Here is a 19,723-nt window from a genome sequence, read left to right as displayed (position 1 = left end):
CTTGGGTTTGCAGGGCTTGTGCTCTAAAAACAGCTGTGTAGACAGCGCTTTGAAGTTGTGGCTCAGGCTGGAGCTTGGTTCTGAAGCGTGGGGGTCAGGACCTTGTGGTCTTGACCTTTGCAACAAAAGGTGCTCCATCACAGCTGTTTGCCTCTGCATTGTGTCCTTTTCTAGGGTCAACTACTCCATTTTGAGCCTTTATGATTGCTCCAGGAAACCTTTTCTCCACACTTCCCCCTTTGCAGTCCCTCATTTCTTGAGCATATCCTTGTGTCCTTTCCCCCCTCCCCTCAGAGGTTTGTCAGCCTCTCAGCAGGTGATAAGTCCCCTGTACGCATGGAGCAGCGTATTACAGGTGCTAAGGGAAGTCAGAAAAAGCACAAGTACATACTGTAGCATTCCTAGTCTCCAGGCTGACAATGATAAAATGTTGTTTTTCCTTGCAATTTTGCAATGTGGAATTCTCTTCCCACTCTGGTTCATTTTGAGATGGTAAGACATTTTCCAAATTACTTCCCTCTTTATAGGACCCCTTTAAAAATGCTGGATGGGTGAAGGGGTCAGCAAGGGCTGGATTGTTAATTACAAGTGCACCTCTGCTGGCTGTCCTCCTGTTGGTGGATGTTACCCTCAGGCAGGTCCCCAGGAGACATAGAAGAGACTTGTTCAGAAAGGCAATGGGCAAACCCAGAAGACATGCAGTGCTGCTCTTGACCAGGAAGATGTCCCTCCCAGCTGGTGCAAGAGTAGAAGGGAAACACTAGTTATATAAGCAGTCTTGAGAGAACTACTTTGCCTTGCAATGTGCATGCCAAAATAGGGCTTTGGCTTTGACTTAAATTCTCTTTTATGACACTCACCAGTCAGCATAAAGTATACTGCAAAATAAATAGAATCCAGCAATAACTGCTCTAATTCCAAGGAGTTCTGATAACCACGAATGCCTTAAAACTCCCCATGCATTTACCTCAAAATTTCAAGTTCGCTAAAAGCTGAGGGCACTAATGACAGTGTGAGCCAAGCACAAGGGATGCTGCTGTGGATGATGGGGGAGGAAAGGAGAGCATCTCAGGAAGGGGGAAAATGAAGCAGCAAGTGTTGCTGATGGTTGTGGGATTTAATACTCCAAGGAAATAAAACTCTCTCTCTTTAAATCTGTGGCACAAATGCCATTTGAGCAAGCTGCAGCTTGAAGGGGTTAAAAATCCAGCAGAAAGAGAAAGGCTACTGGTGTTACCTGACATGGCAGTGGATAGCTGGTACCCAGAAAAAAAGTTGTTTGAATTCCTCTGTATTGTTGTGCTGTAATACAGCACACAATAATTAGTGGTACAACTCTCATCCACTGCATTTTCAGGTTGGCTGCTGGTAGAGCTCTCTCTTCAACAGCAGTTTCAGTATGGCTAGCCACATGGAGTTCTTGTATAATCTCTGAATCTTCTGTGTCGTACTGTTCTTGGGTGCCCAGAAAAAATCTCCTCCTGATCAGACCTCCTCCTACACATGGGGTCGAGGGCCCTTTCCATATGGTCTTTGACACTTTGTGGAAAACTATCTGCCATATCATTCTTGGGTGTGCTGGTAGCATTGCTTGTAAAAATGCCAGACAGGTCATTGTAGTATGGACGGGTAGTGGGAGCATTACTGGAGGCCCCACTCTTGTTTCTTGCTTTCGGGTACCTCTGCTGGAGCTGCTTTGCTTTGACTTGGCACTGAAACCAGCCCTGGGAGCACGCTGGTCTTCATTTGGTCTGACTGTGTCCTGAAGAGGTTTGCATTCCGGTAACTTCGTCGAATGGGACTAGCTCTCCGAAAAGGTCAATCAAGTCCAGGAGCTCTGCAGCGGTCTGTAGGGAAGCATGGGTGCTTTAATGGGTTTGTGACCTTACCACTACCTGGTATTGGAACAGGACACTTCTGACTGCATGCCATCATTTAAAGGGAGAGAGGACATCTGGCCAAGATGACCCCGAAGCAGTGGATGGTACAGAGAGAGGCCAATCCAGGTGTGGGATAGCAGTTGGAGTACTGCCAGAAATGGAGTAGTTAGGAATTGGATGTAGTGGTAGTCTTAGATGCATAAACAGGGAAATATTAAGTAGTAGCAGGGAGGTAATATTACCTCTGTATTTGGCACAGGTGTGACTGCTGTCCAGTTCTGGTGTCCACAATACAAGAAGGAGGTTGAAAAATTGGAGATGGTTCAGAGAAGAGCCATAAGAATGATCAAAGGATTAGAAAACATGCCTTATAGTGACAGACTCAAGGAGCTCAATTTATTTAGCTTAACAAAGAGAATGTGATTTGATCACAGTCTAAGTACATACATGGGGAACAAATATTTGATAAAGAGCTCTTCAGTCTAGCAGGCAAATGTTGGAAGTATGAAGTTAGACAAATTCAGACTGGAACAGTGAGGGTAACTAGGTATTGGGACAACTTACCAAGGGTTGTGGGGGATTGTTCATGACTGGCAATTTTAAAATCAAAATTAGTAGGTTTTTTCCCTAAAAGATCTGTTCTAGTTCAAAGAGAAATTCATTCAGGGAAGTCCTACAGCCTGTGTTATGTAGGAGGTCAGACTAGATGATCACTGTGGTCCCTTCTGGCCTTAGAATTGATGAATGTGTAGCATGAACCATGATGCGAACAAACGCACTCTGAAGTGGAGTTACTCCTGTTCCAAAGGGGATTAATTACTGTGAACTAAAATGCTGAATAATTCACTTTAAAAAAAACGCTGTGTGTGGACACAAGGCACTTGAAGGTGAATAAACTTAAATTAATGCAATGTGTGATCCCTGTGTAGCCACGCCCTTAGGGACAGAAGAGCAGGGCTTTAGCTGAGGTTTTTCCAAGAGAAAGACACCTGAGTGCAGTTTGTGATCTTTGTTCAAAGGAAAAGAACTTGTGCACATCCTGTAAACAAATTGCACTAATATCTTGATTCTGCCTTACCTATTTTCCGGTGGGAAAACTTTTGCCTGCAAAATTAAAGAATCCTCTAACAAAAATCTCTAAGAGCCCTAAAGTATGTTATTACCTGGCAAAGAGAGAACATTTCCTACCTCTAGTTGAGTCTGTAATGCATTAAATATCAACCTAATCTAAGAATTACTATGTAGTCCATCTAATCCAGTCTTATCTGCAACATCAGCCAATTCCAGTTGCTTCAGAGGAAGATGCATGAAATCCTACAGTAAGCAATTATGGAATAGAGAAAGTTTATTCCTAACTCCCCTTTATATCCTGCAGCAGAAGGATTAATATCACTTTATTTTTAAAAATCCTTATTGTACATCTGGATGTTATTATCCACATATATGGCCAATTCTTTTTTGAATCCTTGTCACTTTATTGAATCAAGAAATATAAGAATTCCACATATATGAGAAATAATCTTAAAGAAATTGACTGCATACATACACGTCTCAGAGAGAGGTTCAGGTTCAGAATAAGTTTGGGGCTAAGATTTAGGGCCACTAATTTTTCATATCAGTTCAATCATCCCTAATTTATAAAAAGAAAATAATGTTTTTGGAAGATCTAATATAGTCTGTTGGGTAAATAGAATTTTTAAACATTCTGCATATAAAAGGATTTACATGACAAACCACAATAGTTCCAAAGGTAATGTTACTGTCGGATTAATAATGCACAGTTTATATTATTTATGCAGTTACATCTTTAAAGATTTTTAGTCTTTAGCCAGGTTTTTTGATATTAACCTGATCATGAATAAGTAATATATAATGTACTAGGTTAATGTTTTATTGTAACTTTGTCAATTTTTTTTAAAAAGTTTCTTTAATATCGCTGTTATTGGGTTTCTTTTCTGTTATGAAATTTGCATTTGAATGCATTAGGACCTGGCTTAAAACCAAAAGCCTATTTACACTTTCAATTTTGCTCCTGCAAATAATTGTGAACCTAATTAACTTCTGGCACAAAATGCTGGCACTTACAGCTCTAGCAGATTTGCAGGTGCAATCATGAGTTAGATATCTAACAGACATCGCTTGCACCCACAGTTAATTGCACCTCAAGTTATTTGTGGGCACAAAATGGGAGGCTATTTTTAAAAATGGAACCATTAAGAATAAGCTACCTCGTGTATTCTGCAGCAGGAAAGCACAATAGGATAGTACCCTAGCACACATTTGGAATTTCCATGGTTTTAAGGAAACCATTATTATCTGAATGTACTTTTTGTGGTTTAATGTAGATGTTTTTTGAAAACCAGGGTTAATTGCGACCTGCTGGGTTATACGCTTCTAGTTTGTGTAAGACTTAATAACAGCCTTAATTGGTCTAACTTTAGTCAGATTAATACTTCTGCGTTTCAGCACTGACTGTGTTCCATGCCACAGGGCTCTGCATTAATACAGAAGAGGAAATACTGGTTTATGAACAGTTTTGTCTGAAAAGTTTATATTGCAGAGTGGATGATAAACCAAACAGGAATAGAGTTCGCTTTGTCTGGAAATCCTTCTGACTGAAGACAGATTTAAATAATGGGTGAACACTGTTCTTCTCAGATATGAACTGACAAGGGATGAGTCCCAAAATTGCAAAATTTGTCTCTAGATGTGAAATGCCCCAACATTTAGGGAGAGATTTAGAATCATGGTTATTGCTTGACCTCTTACAGAAATAGAGCCTACTGGGAAATTCATATTTTGATCCAGATTTAGACTGGAGAAGGTAGCCAAGATACTAGGCCTGACGAGCTCTGACTCTCAATTGGACTGCCCCAGCGACCCAAACAAGAACTGCTTTTGCTCACTTTGAACTGTAACTGTTATAGCCTCTGTACCTAGACCATCTGCAAGCTTTTCCTTTCCTATCAGCCCCAATAAAATACCTTTCACTTAGGCATTTGTCTGAGTGGTTATTGGTCCCCACCAGGGCTATTGCCTACAAGGCTAGCGGCTGAAGCACCTACGTTGCTTGCCTCTGAGTTGTGTACCCCAAGTACACGACTGGCACCCGAGGACTTTGTTGTATTCTAGCACTGAGCCGCCACAACCATTACAAATTTGTAAATGTTTCATGGTTATATTTACAGAGGGTAAGACAAGACAACTTTTCATACTCGGAAAACCAGGCAATATAGAAATCAAACCGGAACTAGCAGAAACCTTTTAGGTGGTTAGCAAATTCTCACCCAGGGGCTCAGGACTGTCCCTCTAGAGTGCTTTGTCTCAAAACTTTGTCGGTTTTTAGTGGCTCAAGGCAAAATGATTTTCCCCAACCTGTCTCTAAATGGAGGTGGAGATGTTTTCTTAATTACCAGCATGTTTTCTTGGCTCAGTTACAGCCAATCACTTCAAGCGGTATCCACCTTGGGGACAACCCCAAAACAGCTGGCTTTCCATCTCTGTGTTCATAATTCCAAATACACTGATCACGTCATCCAGCAAGTGCACCCTTCTTATCCATCAGCTAGTTTACTATTTCAATCAGGAATGAAATGCAGATGAAGACCATATACATATGTATTCATACTCACTAATGTAAACTGTTGGAGAGCGTCTGCTGCTCTCGGAACTCAATAGATGAGTGTTGATGCATTCCAAAACAGGAGCAAGAATTAATAAGGGTACGATGCTTATCACATTCATTGCTGCAATTGGCAAGAGAAATCCATTCAAATTCAAGTTGGAATTCATGGTCTGGAGATAATATCCTGAAGGAATCTGCATTGGGGAAAAACCCTGTTTATTAGTATACTACTTTTAGGCTTTTTTGCAGGGACAAAATTCTAATATATTTGAAAACCTCTTCCAGATGGATCTTTTTCCATCTTCTCTTCTCCAAGTTGAAATGACAATAAACCAAATATTTGCAGACCTGTTACTAGACTCTCAAAGGGAAGGCCCAACCATAACAAAATTAATCAATTATCTGCCTGCTGTTGTGATGCCGTCATTGCGATCCTCTGCTGAGAGCAAAATTTTTACCTCTGTTTCAATTGCCCCTCAGGATAACAGGATCAGCAAATATGACCATTGCATATCAGCTTCTTTGTCTATGCCTCGTTAAAGCGATTGATTGAACTCGTAGCAGTAACTCTGTGAAAGAAGCTTTAATTGTTCCTTATACTGAAGCAAAACAATTTTTTAATAGAATTGATCAGCCACAAACCTCTCATAGGAACATGAGATATGAAATTATTTTACAGAAAAACACAAGCAGGAATAGATCATTATAAAAACAGCAGTAATTTTTTAGATATCCATGTTAGCAAGTTGTATCTAACAGATGCATCAGTATGATGTACAGGATGAATTCTTGGCCATGCTCTTTAGAACCAGACTAAAACTTGATGGATAAGTATAACAGAATAAAACAGCATTTCTCTGTATTTCTAGTTCAGTAAATGAAGAGAGAAACTGATAATTGGAGGGAGAGAGGGCCACTAGTGCCATTCCCCTAAGGCCAGTGAAATCAAAGTAGGTTTATAGGACGCGATAGGTGTATCCCACAGCAACAGGGGACAGTTTGTATTTCTTTTGTATCTTACAATGAAGGTCTATCTAGATTTTTACAAAGTCACTCATCATCATGGTATCAGAGCAGTTCCCACCAAATTTAAGAAACAAGTCTCTTTCTTTTCTAGCCTCAGACTTTACAAACAATGATGAATTAAGCCTCACAATCCCTACATGCAGAAGGGAAGTATCATTATACAGACTGATAGGGAGAGAGAGATAGGGGACTTACCCAGGTCACACAGAACAGTTGGGTATAGAACCCAGATCTCTTGACGCCTACCCCTGTATCTTTACCACAAGTCTATGCCTTTTAATCCTGCTAATTCTCCAGAAGAAGATGAATCTTCAGTAAACCCAGTTATCTGCTGATAAACCCAATGTAAATCAATTCAACTAAATGCATTTGAGCAAGAATCTCTGATTTGACAAATGTATGAAACTAATGTTATTTACATTAGCTTTGTTTTCCATAATTCTTTCAGAGGAGACATACAACTGAGGTCTGGAGCACTTACACAGAGGACCCCATGGTGCTTCCCATAAGATCATCATGTTAATCTTAGTTTCCTGGGGAGATTCCAGCTCTGGTAATTACTTTCCAATTACTTAAGACTCTTGCTGCTTCAGTTAGAGCTAGCATTCAATTGCTGTCCTACATTGTTGCTCAGTGTTGTTAGGCATTCCTAAAACAGTTGCCATGTTTTCACCTTTGGGGTGTCTGCAAGTCATTGGTGGACAAAATGATTCCAGTTTGTTCAGTACTTTTAGGGTTATTCAGAACGTTAAATCTTTAAAAAAAAAAAAAGATTTTCCACTGCTCACCTCCACAGGAGGATACAAACTATGCAAAAACTTAAGGTGAACAAAGAAATGGTGGCTGAACTCCGAAGGGCTGCCGCACAACTTATAGACCTCTGGTTTCTGTTACCAATTGCTCATGAAAATCGATGTTATTAATAGGAATAACATTACCAGCAGGAATCATGGGCACTCAAATCTGTTCATAATATAGAGACTGTGCTATTCATCTTTACAGAAGCAATATTAATCTATCGCCTAATCAAAGAAAAGGCGCAAGCCTTGAAATCCTTGCTTCCTCTGCCTCAAGTACAAAAATCCCCTTCAAAATTTTTGACTCCCTTTTCAAATACATGCCTGAATATTCTGACTATAATCAGTGTCAACAGAGGCTCATCGTCACCTTGTAGTGGCTAGTAATGTCAAGTGTCAACATCAACTTTTTTATTTTTAGGAAAAGGCTGTCTCAGGAATGACTGTCAATAATAGCAGTATAATTAAGATATGGTATTTTAAGATTTTTTTTCCTCCAGCAGCCTGGCACTATGCACTAATTTTAGCACCAATCAGTGGAAGTGAAACTCAAAGCCTGCTCAGTAACATACGGCTCAGCAGGTTGCCACAGGGTAAACTACCTTGAAAACTTCTGCTTAACCTGGAACATCCAGTCAAAAAATCATGTCTACCTAAGTAGATCTGCATGACACTTTCACATTTATTCAGCACCTCTTCCCTAGAAGCAGAGAAACCCATACACAGGCCGTGAAAGTATCACATTATCCACCACTGAAATACACCCACCTCTGGGGTGGGCCATACCAGAAACACATCCCCTCCAGCGCAGTATAAAGAGCATACCATTAGGACTACAGAGAAAGTCTGTGGTGGAAAAATCAAATGAGTTACCATTTGTTGAGAAAATTGGAGATAATGGTATTTCTAATGCGCACGGGTATTCTGTCTTTAATAACCACAAGTGTGTAGGTCCTCACCTGAAACACAGCAACTCCAGCAGCAGAGCACCCTAGCACTGGGCACTAGAACAATAATGATGCAAAGAAAAAAGTAGCACGTACTGGTCTTCCTGCATCACCTGAGGCTCTCTCCGAAGTGCTGATCGAGCCAATCACCCTTAGTTTATGAGAGTCAATGGGACCATAGCCTGGTAAGTTTTAGTAAATCCAGACTACTGTACTGGTAAAACAGCTGTTGAGGACCATACCAAGAAACTAGATATACAATTGTATTAAATATATTTCATCAGATTTTAATAATCATGGGAATTTAGGATTAAAAGCTTTTTACTCACCTGCATGATGCACATTCTATATAGAATTTGAAAGGCAAAGAGTGGAAAGAGCCTGACAAGCAACTTCGTGCTTTCCACATGAGTCTCACTGTACCAGCCACCATAGCTTTCTTTGGCATGATCTAACCAGCTTGTCACATCTCCACTAAGGTGGCGGTATCTCACACAGCACATTTTCAGTGCATTAGCAACTACCCCAAAGGTGGTCAGCTGGGAACTACCTGTGAATGATCAGAGACATCATGCATCAGTACGTTTTACTTGCTGCCAAACTGAAGACAAGCCAAGTCACTTTCGTAGCAAAATACAACTTGATATGATTTACCTTGGTCATTTCCAAAGGGTAGAGCAGACCAGATTTGTTCCAATGCATTCATCTTTACAAGACAACTTAAACATATAGGGCCAAGTTTGGTGGCAGCATCCATCCTAAACTGCCCTACTGAAGGTACGCAGGTTATGGCCTTTGTCTCAATAGGAAGAATGATATTATTATACCTGTTAACACTTTGGAATGATTTATTGTTATGGCTGAGCAGATACTGTATTAATATTTTCCTTTGAGTGTGTTTTTTATTGATTTGATCTGGGTCGTTTTCCATGCAAGCCAGTAGTGAGCTATTGTATGCCAGCCAACAATACTGTCAATGAAAGAGGGAGGCACTGGTGAATTGAGGTAAGGCCCGGGGGAATGCTAATGGGATAGAGAACTTGTCATGGTCATGTTTCATGGTCAGGTTAGTCATTATTAGAAATATTACCTTCTGATGACCATGTGATAGGCTGTCTGAAATAAATTTGGGGTTCTCAATCTAGTTCCTAGCAAAACAACAAAAACCTCAACTGCAACTACCATTCTTGTTGTCAGTCTCAGAGAAACCAGCAATGGTACAAGTACAGAAACTTAGACAGGAAGGATGGTTCAGTCATTCGGACCTAGCTTAGGGCTTGGGAGTCTTAGGGTCACATTCCTACTCTGCCTGTGAGACCTCAGGCAAGTCACTTACTCTCTGTCCCTCAGTTCCCAAACTGTCAAACGGGGTAATAGTACTTCTCTACCTCACAGGGGTGTTTGAATCACTTGGATACTACAGTAAAGGAGGGATAATATGAGTATGATAGATAGATGATTAGAGAAAATAGATAGATTAGATATATTTATCGATCTTAAATGCCTTTATCCCACAAAGGTCATCCCAGGGTTGAGACATACTGACAGGGAGGTGTGAGGTAAATTTGCACTGCTGCTGCCTGGAGACTATTTCTTTTATTGATGGTGGAGTTCATCTCCTGAGTTGGCACCTATCACAAACACTGTATTTATTCACTTAATGTCAGGAAAGAACTAAGAAAGCAATGGCTATTGGCTAATCAAGATTAAATCCACTCTCTGGCTGCTTAGTATCCACAGCTGGACTGCTGGCATTGATAAATAAGATCTCCCTAACAGAGAGGAAAATATAGAATATGGATCCAAGTTAGCAAATATCAAATCTTCTGGCTTATGTACTTTTTTTAAAAAAAGTTTTGAGGTCCAAAAACATAACCAAGAAGAAAAAGCAATCTTTATAGTAGTGTTCAAATTAAGATAAACTGATCAGAAAAAAAGGAAGAGGGTATAGATTCTGGATTCTCTAGTCAGTATGAAGAGGGTTTTTAGAAGTGAAAGTGGACATTAGAGAACTAGTGTAAGGGCATAGTTTGTACCAGCCCTTGTGGTTCGGGGCTGTAGCTAGCTATTTGATGTTAACACACCCGGGCTGATCTCTAACTTTTTGCCCCCCCAGTTGACATTGTGTCATTACAAAGAATGCACTCATTTACAGCAGGTGCAGTTACAGCCTAGTCCTGTGAGAAGTCAGGAACTCTAGATTCCTCTTGAAATCCATCCTTTTGGGAGATTAAGGTCTTAGACAGCTTTACCCACTTATTAAATAGGTGGGCAGGATGAATAAAGAAAAATGTTACACCTTAAGAAATGTTTGTGCTGCAGCATATCCAATTTATTGCAGATTACACCCAAGATCATTTTTATTCCTTGGAAACCACAAACATTAAAGAAATCAGACTTATGTTCCATTACTCACATTGGAAGGAAGATTTAACATGGATGGCGGGTTATTGTCAAGCCCTGACATGTCAATGCATTTCTTATTAGACCAATTTCCCTCCTCTCATAATACAATCTGAGAATCAACCGCCTATGAAAATCTAGAAAATATTTTGTTCTGCACAAGAGTAAGAATGCAATGATATATTTACTTGCAATGTACTAGTTAGCTACTAGATATTTCTGAACAACGTGTAGAGTTCCAGACAGGTTTTGGTTCCCCCCGGTAAACAAGACAGACAAATCGGGAACTCAACCTGTGTATGAAGCTTGTTTATCTGTAGTTGCAGTTTTGTTTAAATGAACAAGTTGCATGAAATTCTGACCTCAGTGATGTCAATAAAAGCTTTGCCACTGATATTAGTAGTGCCTAGGATTCACCCCTCCTTTTTAAGGAGGAGTGTAATTTCAGAGAAATACACTGTTCGAATTTCGACATTAATTGAAGCAGTAATTCAGGAAAGTATGGGGTAAGAAGGGCAAAGGGAGACGGTACAGAAATCGTATGATGTGCAGCACTATCGTTGCAACAGATATATCTGTTCTACAGACATAACCGTGTACCTCAGCGTATATCCACGCTATCCATTTCATGTTTATACATGTTGAGATTTTTAACGTTTCCTTGGAAATATTAATCTGTTTAGACACTAAAATAAAAACTTTTATAAAGCAATCTTTCCCCTTCTTTATACTTACAGCCTTTGGCTCTGATGTTCTGCTACTCTGACCTTGATCTAATCATGAATATCTATGCTACTTAATTATAATAAAAAGCCTACATTGTACTCTAGACGGTAGACACACATTTTTTCCCATCTTTGGTCACCTGCCAGTTCTTAAAATTATAGCAGTGGGAAGTAATGCAAATGAAGTCAGTGCCTGACCCCTAAACATAATGGAATGCATGGTCCACATTGGAAAAGTTACCTTAAAATAAAAGGGAGCATATATAAAAATCATTTTTTTGAGGTCACCTCTGGATTTGAATTATGGCTCTAAAGAATTTCGAATGTAATCATTTTATTGGAAGGAGCCAAAATAAGGATTCAAAGCCATCAGAATATTACTCAAAAATGATCAGTTCTGTTGAGACTTGCAAAATATTAATTAAACCAAACAGCATTTGTTCAGAAAAACATTGATCAATGATATTCAAACTTGTGCTGCTTGTGCTGACTTTGTAGGGCAATTAACATTTTTGTAAGGCCACTTTTGTTACGAAAAAGTTCTTGGTATCGCTTGCTTTCTTTGCTGTGATCATAAGGAACTGAGTAAACCTTGCCAGTGACCTTGGTGCTATAATTTTTCCATAACAGACAGGCTGGCTCAAGCTGCAAAGTTCAGATACAAATTTCCTAATGCTAAGTACATTCAGATCCACGGCTTTCATTCAGATATGTCCTTGGTGTCAACGTGCGATAAGCCAGAATCTCCACTGTCTTCAGTTTCTTGCAGGAATTTTAAAAAGAGTCCATGGAAAAAAAATCAATGGGATTTGGGTCCCTAACTTCCTGAGGCTCCTCTGAAAATCCCATCCTCTCTTCTTTGCACCTGTACACATTATGTGCAACACTACCAATGTGATTTGATAGGGCTTATACTTGTGCAAAATGGGAGTAAAATGCTATCCACAGCGCAAAGTAGTAGAGACTCAGAAGAGGTGTGTGATTTGCTGACTCGTTTCAGGTGACATTATCCCACCTTGAATTTAGGGCACAGGGAATGTTTCTCAGAGGACTTCAGCATGGGGGCTGAGCAGCCCTGGCAGTAGCCAGATTTGTGGAGAAGACTAGTTTTATTCACAAATGGAACTCAAAAGGAAACAGCACAAAGCCCAGGGAAGCAGTAAGCTTTATCTTGTTTCAGCTTAGGTAAATTGTATTTGAAGTTGGTAGGAGAAGCCACCTGATCACAGCATCATGGGGTTGAATCTTAATCTCACCTTGGAACTCAAAGATGCTTCATATATGTGAGTAATTAATGTGTCTGAAAATTCCAGAAACAATAGCCATCATTCAAAAGTAAGAGACACAAGGTGAGTGAGGTAATAGCTTTTATTGGACCAACTTCCGTTGAGGGATGGGACAAAGTTTTGAGCTTCACCAAGGTCTTTCTCAGCTCCGTAAAACTAGAAAGCTTGTCCCTTCCACTAACAGAAGTTGGTCCAATAAAAGATATTACCTCACCCACTCTCTCTCTTATCCTGGGACCAACATGGCTACAACAAAACTGCCAACATCCATCTAACATGTGTTTCTGTTAACTATATTTTTCCACTGATTAAACAATCAGGGTTTATTTTAACTTTTAGCTTTTATTCTCTCTTTTGGTAGGGTCCCCCTCCTCCTACTGCATACAAATTGCATTTTACAAGTTATAAAGCAGAATCAAAATACTTTAAAGAGTTGCTATATGTTAAAATGTTGCAACAAGCTGGGAGATGCAGTAAAAACCTATGTGTACAAGTACATCTGTTGTAAAGTACTCAAAGCTAAAACTCCACCTATCTAAACACTGCACGTTAGACACAGTTCAACATTTCTAATATTTAGTTTTACGGATACAGTAGACCTTCAGAGTTATGAACACCAGAGTTACGAACTGATCAGTCAACGACACACCTTATTTGGAACCAGAAGTGCACAAAAAAGTGCAGCAGAGACAAAAAACCAAAAACCGTAAACTACTAGAAAAATAAAGGGAAAGTTAAAAAAAATTGACAAGGTAAGGAAGCTGTTTCTGTGCTTGTTTCATTTAAATTAAGATGGTTAAAAGCAGAATTTTTCTTCTGCATCGTAAAGTTTCAAAGCTGTGTTAAGTCAATGTTCAGTTGTAAACTTTTGAAAGAATCATACCGTTTTCTTCAGAGTTACGAACATTTCAGAGTTACAAACAACCTCCATTCCCACAGTGTTTGGAGCTCTGAGATTCTATCGTAGTAGCTTACATTGCAGTAATGATAGCTTTAAAATAGAAAATCAGCATCAGATCTCCCATGATGCAGCCACCTCCCGGTAAGGCCCACTTTAACTGGTTGTGTGTGGACCTGATTCTGCAAAGTACTGAAGTTAATGGCAGTAGAAGATGCTCAGCCCTTCACAGGAGGCACTCAGCAGGATTAAGTCCAAAATGAGTGCAAACAGAACAGATGTAGCTTTGGGGAAAGAACAATTTTTTTAAGTCACCTTTAAAACATTTCTAAGAGACAGATATTTACATCTTACCTTTTTTGGGCTGGTAAATCATTTCACTGCGCACCATGTGAATTGTGATCAGGGCCATAAGCACAGACACAAATGGGATAAGAAAACCGAGGTTCTTGGCCACAGATTGCTGGATATAAGAAATGCTAACAAAGACAACTGCTGAATTTAAGTTAATCAGCCAATAAAACCTATGGTAAAAAGACAAAAGTTATTCTAAGAGGGATACCAGTGAAGAGATGCAAGTAATTAAGAATGCAATTATGTTGCAAAAAAGTACAGTTTTAAGCATTCTAAAGTTAAAAGGTTTACTTACTTTGCCAACAGTGAGTGGGGTATACTTACACCCATGTGGTATGCCCCAGGATCCTTCATAGCCTGACAGTCTACAACATGAACTTTCACTTGATTATGGGAGAGTCTCAGCATTCACTTATAAAAAAAGAGACCAAGTTTCTAGCCCTCATGGTTGTAGAAAAACTACTGAAGCCTAAAGGCTCAAAAGCAAGAAGACAAAAAGTACCCCATTTTTTTAAACTCATGATTTTTAAGTCAATCTCTTGGTTTATGGATGCCTGACTAAGGTTTGTGAATGTGTAGGGTTGGCAACACAATTTCATAGGAAGATGAAAAAAACCATAATGCCCTATGCCAGATGTATAATTCTATACACAAGGAGAAAGTGTTTCCTTTCTGACTCTAGCACAGTGGTGGGCAACCTGTGGCCTGTGGGCTGCATATGGCCGGCCGTGAGACATTTTGCAGACATTGGCGGTCCACAGGCATGGTCCCCCGCAGCTCCCAGTGGCTGCAGTTCTCTTTTCCTGGCCAATGGGAGCTGTGGGAAGTGGTGGGACACAGGGATGTGCCTGCAGACGGTCAACATCCGAAAATGTCTCGCAGCTCGCAATCAGCTTACCCTGATGGGCTTCATGGGCCGCAGGTTGCCCCCCACTGATCTGATCTGACTTCCTGCATAACACAGGACAAACAAATCTCACCCAGTAATCTCTGCATCAAACTTGAGACACCTTATTATTTTCAGAGAGTGGATGCTCAGCATGAAAATGATAAAAATCAGGCCCCGTTAAAATGGGTCTCAAACTTCTGAAAGGGTTTAAAAAGCTAATGCTTATATTCTTTAAAATAGCAAGAGCTCAACAATCTACAGAGCACATTGCTTAGATTTCTTTTGTAAGCAGTTTTAGTATTAAAACCACAGTTGTCACCCTTGCTGAGAGCCACAGCACTGAGAGCAAGGACTGACTGAGCACTTGGGTGGGAGGCGCAAGGGGCCTGCTGGGAGCAGGACTTCAGGACGACACCATGTCTGGGAGACTGTGGTCCAAAGCCATTTTTGCTGGCTATAAGCGTGGCCTCCGAAACCAGAGGGAGCACACTGCCCTTCTGAAAACTGATGGAGTTTATGCCCGTGATGAGACTGAATTCTACTTGGGCAAGAGATGTGCCTATGTATACAAAGCTAAAAACAACACCGTGACTTCTGGTGGGAAGCCCAACAGAACACGAGTGATCTGGGGGAAAGTAACGCGTGCCCATGGAAACAGTGGCATGGTTCGTGCCAAGTTCCAGTCCACACTTCCATCTCGGATCTAAATTTTTACTAAAAATAAAATTCAGAAACTGTTAAAAGAAAAAAAAATAGAGATAACTGATTTCACACACCCCCTCCCCACACACAAATATGGACTCTGTGTATTGAGATGGAGACACACTGAGGAAGCCTGGAGGAGCTCGTATTGGTATTGCCTTGGGTTCTACCTGTCCTGCGGATAATGAGCAAAGAACTTGAGTCTTTTGCGCTGTCAATCTAGCATGAGTCATTAGTCTTGAATTCACTTAAAATAAACAAGCAGGAGAGATGACCTTAGCTATTCTTGCTCACCTCACCCTTATTGGCTCTACAACTTTTTATCTTAAGCACAAGTGAGTGGGCAGGGCATACTATCAGCTCAGCTGGAGCTGCAGATCTGTCTAGTATCACTGGCTTCTACATAAGAGAACATGTATTAAAGATCAGCTCAACGTTTTGGCTATGAACCTTGGGGGGGGGGGGAGGGGGCAGTTGCTATTAAACACCACAGGTCCATCTGCATTGCCTCGGCTTCTTCCCTTTAAAAGGCTCCTTGCTAGTCTGTTGTAATTGCCCAGAAAAAACTGCAGTGGCATCACTGTAAGTTACAGTGTTGGGTTCATTACCGTCGTGCTTCTGACCACTCTGTCATTGACCTAGCTAGCTAGAACCAAGAAGAAAAGCCTTGCTAATGTTGAAGATGTGGAGGAGTGACAATATCCAAGTTTGTTCCGCTCAAAACAAAATACTCTCTCTTGCCTTGTTAGGGAAGAAGAGAATCTGGCAGTGGCTTAGAGCAGCAGCTGGAAGGAGAGCAGCAAGCCTAGTAGAATACAGGCAGCGGGGCCAAAGAAAGAATAATGACAAATCCAATTTGGATGAACTCAGTGCTGCTGAGAAGCATTTGGCAGCTGTCAGGAGTACAAGGAATACTATGTATGCTGGGAAACAGGGACTTCCAGGCTTAAACCATCCTCCAAAGCCATCTGAAAAAGTCCCTGAGAATTTCAACTTTAATTCTTTTTAGCTAGTACCGTGTCTTTTAAACCATTTCTGTCATGAGCTGCGATACCACTAGAGGGATTTTTTATTTAAATGTAAAGCAGTTGTCTTGGGTTTGGTCTTATCCACTTTGGAAAAAAGATATTACAAGTTATGGAAGCGTTTTGCATACAGATGCTTTGGCCCTCCTTTGGCAATTTTGTTTTTAAGTTGAAAATTGCATGATAGGGGTAAACAGCTCCAGAAGCTGGCCAGGTTCAAGATTTCAATCCTTGTCTCCAGAGCCCCCTATGAGATCAGCCCAGGCTGTCTCACTCTAGATGACTATAATGTCAATTATGTTTCACTGGAAATGGCAGCGTAAAGAATGAAACCCATATGTGCAGGAGATGGACTTTTTTTCAGCAACTGGAACTCATTCTCAGAAGAAATTAGGACCTCCATAAATCTTGGTGCCCTGAGATCAAAATTTAAAACACACTTCCTTGATCTAGCTTTCTCACAGTACTGCCACCAAAATAAGTAAAGAAAAAATATCCAGTCTTTGCTGACTAGACGGAAGAGAGAGAGAGAAATGTATCTTGACGTGCACATTTCAAAATTCTAAGAGGTGCTCATGTCATAGACCAGAAGGGACCAACATGATCTTCATGTCACAGTGATGGGTTACATACAAGAACCTTGACAGACAGACATGACCCTATGGCTTGTTTCTGATTTTGATGCCCCACCTCCTTTCCTGACATTCCACTGCATTCTTCAGAGCATCTGAGAGACCACTTTGGGGCAGAGACAGGCAGGATCCTTGAGATCCTGGATTCAGCAACTAAGCAGTCTTACAGGCACCAGTGCAGCAAACTGAGTGTTGGAGACCATACATCTGCTGGGGTTGGCTGGGGCTGCGTTTGAAAGACTCAAAACTCTAATAATTGTTTAGTGCTCCCTCACATTTCAAACATCGTTATTGTGTTGGTGGAATAGCTCCCCCTGCTGAGGATGATTATAATGGAGCTGTAGGGCAAGTGGTCAGGATAGTAGTGACAGAAACAAGCAAACAAAAAGTTACCATGCAAGACCTTGAACAGTTGACATAAATTCTTTCTATGACAAGGCCCCAGATTCTGTGGCACTCTGATGTAGCAGACTGGAAGTTCTATGGTAGCGTCATGAACTAGCTATGAACAACCCACCAACCATGGATTATGCTGCCTTGGCAACGAGTGATGAGGAATCACCTCCAAAGGTGGATGAGGAGAAGCTCTGTACCCCAAGGCTGGGAGGATCATAGCTACTACTCCCAAAAGGAAAGATAGGGTAGTGGTTTTGGTGACTCCCTTCTGAACTGCAGTTGGCCTGACATGGTATCTCATGAGATATGCTGCCAGGGGCCAGTATCCAAGATGTTACTGAGGGATTGTCGAGGATCATCCAGACCTCTGACTACTATCCCATGCTACTCATCTGTGTGGGCACTAATGATACTGCAAGATATGACCCTGAGCAGATCAGAAGTGACTACAGGGATGAAGGAGCTGGGGGTGCAGGTAGTGTTTTCTTTAATCCTTCTGATTAAAGATAGAGGTCCAGGCAGAGACAGATGCATCCTAGATGTGAATGCCTGGCTATGCAGATGGAGTTGCCAAGAGGACTTCAGCTTTTTTGACCATGGGATGTTATTCTGGGAAGGTCTGCTGAGCAGAAAAAGGGTCCATATATTGAGGAAGGGGAAGAGTATCTCTGGATGCAGACTGGCTAACCCTAGTGAGGAGCGCTTTAAACTAGGTTCGATGGGGGCAGGTGACAAAATCCCACGGGTAAGTCAAAAACATGGAGACCTGGGAGAACGGTCAGAATCTGTCGGGAGCATGGCCTATTATAGCAGGGGCAATGGAGAGACAAGAGGGAAAATAGAGGGGAAATCAAATCAGTATCTTAGATGCCTGTGTACTAATGCAAGAAGGATGGGGAAAAACAGGAAGTACTAAAAATGCTAGTGAATAAACACAACTATGACATAGTTGGTGTCACAGAGACTTGGTAGGATAATCATAGAACTGGAAGAGACCTTGAGAGGTCATCTAGTCCAGTCCCCTGCACTCGTGGCAGGATTAATTATCTAGACCATTCCTGACAGGTGTTTGTCTAACCTGCTCTTAAAAATCTCCAGTGATGGAGATTCCACAACCTTCTTAGGCAATTTATTCCAGAGCTTAACCACCCTGACAGTTAGGAAGTTTTTCCTAATGTACAACCTAAACCTCGTTTGCTGCAGTTTAAGCCCATTGCTTCTTGTCCTATCTTCAGAGATTAAGAAAAACAATTTTTATTTCCTCCCTCTTGTGACAACCTTTTACATACTTGAAAACTGTTATGTTCCCTCTTAGTCTTCTCTTTTCCAGACTAAACAAACCCAGTTTTTTCAATCTTCTCTCAGAGGTCATGTTTTCTAGACCTTTAATCATTTTTGTTACTCATCTCTGGACTCTCTCCAATTTGTCCACATCCTTCCTGAAATGGGACGCCCAGAACTGGACACAACTCCAGTTGAGGCCTAATAAGAGCAGAGTAGAGCGAAAGAATTACTTCTTGCTTACAACACTCCTGCTAATACATCCCTGAATGGTGGTCACTTATTTTGCAACAGCGTTACACTGTTGACTCATAGTTAGCTTGTGGTCCACTATGACCTCCAGATCCCTTTCTGCAGTAGCCCTTCCTAGGCAGTCATTTCCCATTTTGTACGTGTGCAACTGATTGTTCCTTCCTAAATGGAGTGCTTTGCATTTGTCCTTTTTGAATTTCATCCTATTTACTTCAGAGCATTTCTCCAGTTTGTCCAAATTATTTTGAATTTTAATCCTATCCTCCAAAACACTTGCAACCCCTCCCAGCTTGGTATCATCCACAAACTTTATAAGTGTACTCTCTGCCAGGGATGGGCAAACTTTTGGGTCCACTGGCCACATCTGGGTATGAAAGTTGTATGGTGGGCCATGAATGCTCATGGTTCCCGGCCAATGGGAGCTGCGAGGGCAGCACTTCGGGCAGGGGCAGCTTGGGGAGCCCTCTGGCTGCCCCTATGCATAGGAGCCAGAGGCGGGACATGCCGCTGCTTCCGGGAGCTGCACAGAGCCCTGGCACGTGCGGAGCAGGGCAAGCCCCAGACCCCGCTCCCTATTGGGAGCTCAAGGGCTAGATTAAAACCTC

At 41.1% G+C, this 19,723-nt stretch overlaps 1 protein-coding gene across 11 annotated transcripts in view; it reads right to left on the bottom strand.

Annotated features, from left to right (window-relative positions):
• The window catches only part of SLC15A5 (solute carrier family 15 member 5), a 63,609-nt gene that overhangs the window by 31,204 nt on the left and 12,682 nt on the right, over positions 1-19,723 (bottom strand). For all 11 annotated transcript variants that reach the window (XM_043539229.1, XM_027822985.3, XM_043539205.1 and 8 more), the window contains 3 exons: positions 13,942-14,111; positions 8,605-8,825; positions 5,513-5,699 (listed from right to left, as the gene is read on the bottom strand). In XM_043539229.1, the coding sequence (XP_043395164.1) occupies positions 5,513-5,699; positions 8,605-8,825; positions 13,942-14,111 (578 nt within the window). The remainder of the gene's footprint in view (positions 1-5,512; positions 5,700-8,604; positions 8,826-13,941; positions 14,112-19,723) is intronic.

The sequence above is a fragment of the Chelonia mydas genome, chromosome 1 (assembly GCF_015237465.2).
Source record: "Chelonia mydas isolate rCheMyd1 chromosome 1, rCheMyd1.pri.v2, whole genome shotgun sequence".
In the NCBI taxonomy this organism is placed as follows: Eukaryota; Metazoa; Chordata; order Testudines; family Cheloniidae; genus Chelonia; species Chelonia mydas.
Note: the sequence above shows the minus strand (reverse complement) of the source record. Positions and strands in the feature narration are given on the sequence as shown.